At 30.0% G+C, this 5,896-nt stretch overlaps 1 protein-coding gene across 1 annotated transcript; it reads left to right on the top strand.

The window, feature by feature from the left end:
* Window positions 1-1,770: 1,770 nt before the first annotated feature.
* Window positions 1,771-4,461, top strand: VTE5 (phytol kinase 1 VTE5). Its single transcript, XM_039028331.2, has 6 exons — window positions 1,771-2,252; window positions 3,195-3,262; window positions 3,390-3,521; window positions 3,618-3,733; window positions 3,839-3,953; window positions 4,082-4,461. The coding sequence occupies exons 1-6, from the start codon at window positions 1,968-1,970 to the stop codon at window positions 4,266-4,268; spliced, it is 903 nt and encodes a 300-aa protein (XP_038884259.1). The 5' UTR covers window positions 1,771-1,967; the 3' UTR covers window positions 4,269-4,461.
* The last annotated feature ends 1,435 nt before the right edge of the window (window positions 4,462-5,896 follow it).

Below are 5,896 nucleotides of genomic sequence, written 5' to 3'. Positions count from 1 at the left end.
AAAAAAAAAAAAAAAAAACTTTCGTTCCAAACAAAACAATTAATTTAAAATCATTTCTTAGATTTCATATCACAAGAGTTAAAATCATTTCTTCAACTTTTTTGAATTAAAACGGAGGGTAAATCTTAAAATATACATGTTCGATTAAGAGATTAAACGTTGCCAATCTCTCCATTGTGTATGTTATTGAGCAATAACATAGCACCCAAAAATTAATTTAACAATATAAAATAAAAAAGTTTGAATATCTTTTTGACCAACTGGTATACAAATGCATTAACGATCAAGAAATTTATGGTATGAATCCCTATATATATATGTATATATAATGATTCTGAACTTTCAAAACTAGTGTTTAAACTTTTAAACAAGTATCATTTTGATCATTGCTATATTAGTTTTTGGCCAAATGCTCAAATCATACTCATATTAATATCTCCATCACATACCCAAGTTACATAATTAATTTGTTCTAAACAAAAGGTAAGAAAAGATAAAAACGAATTTTTTAAAAAATAAAAATTAGGATCTATTTGGTAAGTAATCTGAAAACAGAATTTTGAAAATAAGGAATTCTAAAAAAACATATTTTTATTTCATATTTTCATATATGTGTTTGGTAGTAGATTTAGAAATTAAATTATAATTCAAAAAAGTTTAAAAAAATGTGTGTGAAAATATATTTATAAACTATAAAATTAATTATAGTTACTCATTAAATATTGAGTTGAATATCAACTATAATTAATTTATGAACTTATTTTATGTTAAAATTTTTGTATAATTATTATTTTGTAATATCATATAATATATCATATATTACATATTTATATTTGAATTTAACAAAATAATTGAGTTTATATTTATAACATGAAATATTATATTTGTTATTGGTTTTATCTTTTTTTTTTTATAATATAATTATGCATTTTAAAATTTTGAATTTAAAAAATAAATATACTAAAAACATTAAAGAAGAATTATTTTTATAGTTTGCATTGTTTGGATCACAGAATCCAAAACCAGTTTTAAAAAATAAAATCCAAATAGCCAACCAAATCCATATTAACTCATATTTGAATATGACTACTCTCAAAGACTTAAATAGACATTTTAATATTTTGAATACTAAAACATAAAGAGCAAAGTGCAAAGGACCACTCGTGAAGTACAGTATGGTTGTAATTACATTCTTAAAACTATCTGTTGTAAAAATTAAACTCTCAAACTTATAAAAATGTTAAAATTGGATCATCGAAATTATAACAGTATAAAAAAATTAGACCCCACATGATAAAAATAAAACCTCAAATTTATACCCTTGTTATAAGGGTGTACATGGGTTGTCTGAACCTTGGATTGGCTACTCGAATGACCTGAATTAGGTCTCCAACCCGGCCCTTAAAATTCAGGTTGGGTTGGGTTGAGTTAGCAGATTATTATATTTTTTTTTAATATTTTTTTATTAACTTAAAATACTTAAATTTATCTACAACACATGCTAATAACTAAAATTTCATAAAACCCAAATGTTAAATATCAAATTTAAGATGTGTATTACAAACTTCAAGCAAACACCATAAAAATAGATATGAATTATGATATTTATAAATTATAATATATATATATATATATATATTAATAATGTTAGAAATTCGAGTTGGATTGAGTAAATTGAATTTTTAAAAGCATAATTTGAATCCAATTCAACCTAAAGAAAACATAAATTAAAACCAACTCAATTTAATCTTTATAATTTAGGTTGGATAGTCTAGATTCTTCGAGTTGTCTATCACTTGAACACCTTAATTATAATTTATTCATCTTGATATTTTGTTCCGTTGGTACGACGTGTCGTTTTTGTTTTCCAACAAATCCAATTATTTTTTTTTATATATATTCGATTGATCGTCACTTGCCAACCCGTCAGCTGCCGTCTTGCAGCTTGTAGCTGTGTAATTGCCACCATGAGCCTCCTGGCTCTTAGCCGCCGTGACTGGATTACGACCACCGCCGTCTTTTCTTCGCTCTCCGGTGAACTGAAGCAGCCTCGGATTCTACCTTTCCGAACTCTCCACCGTACACCGCCAGCGTTCCGGATTCCTTCTTTCTCCTCTAGCCGCGTTTCGCCTCCACGCGCAGTTTCCAGCGACGTTTTGCATGATGCCGGCGCGACAGCGGCTGTCCTCGTCGGCGCCTACTCTCTTGTTCGCGGATTCGACAATCTCACCCGGCGGAATTTGATTCAGCAGGTTCGTCGTCGAATTCATTCTCTTCCTCGATTGCATTTGCAACTTATTTTGGTGATAGTATTGAGCTAATAATATGCGCTCGAGTGGAGATCTGGATAGTACAATCGCAAATAGTTAATTAGGCAAAACGATATGTACATTTTAGGCTGTGCCTTAGAAAGGCATATTTCCATTTCCACAAATGGAAGAGCGACGAATTGTAATGAAGAAATGCATTTCCGGGTTTTCTTTCTCAAAATGAAAGCGGAACCAAATTTTCTTGGAAGCCGCTAACCTAAATACAGAAATTCTGGCAAGATTCTCTACATTTTGAGTTAATCGAAAAGTTTAAGCTTCTCGTTTGATTTGGTAGATGAATTTGAGTATAAACAGAAACTGCATATAATTAGTAAGCAGTTCATTGCATTTAGCTAGTAGGAAAATTATGTACAGAACCTGAATCGGGTAATTTTACAAAAACAGAATCATAGTTCCCCATAGCCCTCTTGAAATGTTTTGGAAGCATTACTGCCAAGATAACTGATCGGTTGTAAGTGTCTTCCTCTTAGATTTGATCTTCTAGGGTTTACACTTTGGCGTGTTAATGGATCTGTTCATGGCCTTTTAGTTCTCACTTTCTTTGTAGTTCATTAACATTTGTGTTTCAGTTGATAATCAGATTTTCTTTGATCTACTTCCTCCTGGCCCTGTATTCAATATTCTGTTTATTGGGTTTCAGGGAAGTCGATTACAATTGTGTATGGATATCAATTCTTTTATAATACCATCAAGAAATTTATTACTCCTCTCTGCACATCAACTAAGTTTCATTTTATATAAGTGGTTCATTAGTTTTATGGCCATGGAGGAAAATCTCATTGAAAGTATTGTGTTCTTTGTTACTTATGATCATGAATAACATCAATATTATTCTCTTCTGGTAACTGGCCTTCAATGAAACAGAATTTGAGCAGAAAACTTGTCCACATATTATCCGGATTGCTTTTCACATTGTCTTGGCCTATATTCAGGTAATTCTAAGCTTGTTTTCCCTTGCAGAGAAGTTTACTCGCCTCATTTATTTTGCTTTCCATTGATTTAAATAAGGGTGTTTCTCTTTCTCAACCACTTCAGTTTAACGTTTTGATTCTAGAATAGCACCTCAACGGAGGCTCGCTACTTCGCTTCAATAGTTCCTACTGTGAATTGCTTGAGGCTTGTCATCAATGGCCTCTCATTAACCAAAGATGAAGGACTTTTGAAATCGCTTACCCGGGAAGGAAAACCAGAGTAAAGTTCCATCTACCACTTCCCTTTTCAGAATCTCTAAATTCCTTAAATTATATATATTACCTCAATTGTAACCCCTTTAATCAAAATCTACAGAGAATTGCTGAGAGGCCCTCTATATTATGTTCTAATACTGATTTTGTCAGCTGTCGTCTTCTGGCGTGAATCTCCGGTAGGTTTGATCTCATTGGGAATGATGTGTGGAGGAGATGGTAAATTTTCACCTTTCTTCAAATATCTTCTTGTTTTGCCTTTCCATATGATGGTATTATCATTTCTATTAACAACTACTAACTTGTGTTGAGTTGAAACTGAAGGTATTGCTGATATAATGGGAAGAAAATTTGGGTCCAAAAGGCTTCCTTATAATGAGGGGAAGAGTTGGATTGGTAGCATATCAATGTTTATCTTTGGATTGTGCGTCTCCGTTGGGTGAGTTCTTTTTGCTTTTCTTCCCTTTACTTACTCTGTTGAGCATGGCTGGTAGTAATTTAAACTGTTGTTAGTAGTTTGATTTTGTGAAAGTAACTTTGAGAAATGGTTGGTTGCTATGTGTGTAGAATGTTGTACTATTACTCAGTTCTTGGATATTTGGAGTTGGATTGGGGAAAGGCAGTGGAAAAAGTTGCTTTAGTTTCTCTGGTGGCAACTGTGGTGGAATCTCTTCCTATTGCAAATGTTGTAGATGATAATATTTCAGTACCACTGGTCAGTATGGCAGCAGCCTTTCTGACTTTCTGTATTTAGTATCATGGACTTTTCCCAGCTTCCCATCACATCTCTCTCTCATTTGAGTTAGATATTTAAAAACATTTTTAGGGGTGTTTGATAAATGGGTATAAGTTGTTGGGTTGGGTGGATACTCATGTTTGTTAAGCCCATAAAAGAAAAACGGCACCTAAAACTAATCCTAAAAACTAGTGATATTTTCATTTTCTTCTCTCTTCTCTCATCTTCGCCATTTGGATTCTCCTCCATATCTGATTTCTTTTATTTATTTTTTTTTAAATCGCAAACCTTCGAAACGTCACTTTACAAAAAATTTACAAAAATTTGATATGATGATTTGGTTCATTGTTTTTGTTGGATTTCTTCCTAGGATCAATCTTGTGTTATATTACAAGTATTGAATAGAACATATATTTTGTGATTTTTTTTTTAAATGGCCACATGTTCGATCGTTTCATATTATTTTTGTGATCTTATGAAAAATGTTACTATACTACATCACATTTTCACCATCATAATCAAATGAAAAGTAATTGTCCTAGGTACAATTTCAATTCCAAATATACTATGCATATTATATAAAAATAAACGGTATGATATGTGAAATAATAATGTTAAGTTAGCAAGATTCAATATATTACATACAATATACCAATTAGTAATTGGAACAATTACCTTCAATATATATATATACAATATATCAATTAATTGAGCAACAATATGAAATATATTTTGTTGATATGTTTTACAGATTAAAGAGAATTAGAATTATTATAGTTTTTGAAAAGAATATATGAAAAATAATCTATTATGTTCTACAAATTGAGAAAAAAAATTGAGATTGTCCAGTTTATGTTATAAATGATTTGAAAAAATACGTGTATATTTGAAAATTAATCAACAATAGTAAAACATTAAAAAAAAAGAATGAAATAAAAAAAAAAAAAACAAACATAACAAAATAGAACTAATCTCATTCACAAAAAATATAGAACTAATCTCATTCACAAAAACCTGCATCTTCCAACTCAACTCAATTATGCACAATAAACACAAACAATAATTATTAATTCAATTCAACTCTGCAAACAAACATAGGCAATTTAACTCTCCAGATAATAATTACCAACTCAACTCAATTCTCTACTTTTATCACATACCAAACACACCCTTAAAGATTAAAATTAGGTTACATATTTTTATTTGCATGCAAAAACAACTAAGTAGGTTAACCATTGCAATTACATAAAAATGGGCCCCTCAAACTTTTTCAAATGATAAAATTGAATATTAAAATTTTTAATAGTTGTAGAAATTAGACTTTGAATGATAAAATTAAATCTTAAATTTATACCGTAGTTACAATTTGTTTGACTTTTTCAAATCGGAACGTGTTTGACAAATACTTATTTTATTTTGAGTTTGAAGTTTTGTTTTACTAGCAATTAGAAAGGATATACAATAATGCTATTTTCTATTTCCTTTAAATGATGTTGAGAATAGAAAATATGTGTAGTATGTGTGTCATCATTAAAAGTACATTTTCTATTTTATTATTGAAACAAATCTATAAAAAAAATTTGTATTTTGATCTTTTTCTAAACGGTTTTCATTTTATGGCTATAAAATGAGGAAGAAATCTCATG

This window comes from Benincasa hispida, chromosome 4 (assembly GCF_027475165.1).
Source record: "Benincasa hispida cultivar pf3 chromosome 4, pf3_genome.v1.1, whole genome shotgun sequence".
NCBI classification, from domain to species: domain Eukaryota; kingdom Viridiplantae; phylum Streptophyta; class Magnoliopsida; order Cucurbitales; family Cucurbitaceae; genus Benincasa; species Benincasa hispida.
This window is presented reverse-complemented; position numbering and strand designations above follow the sequence as displayed.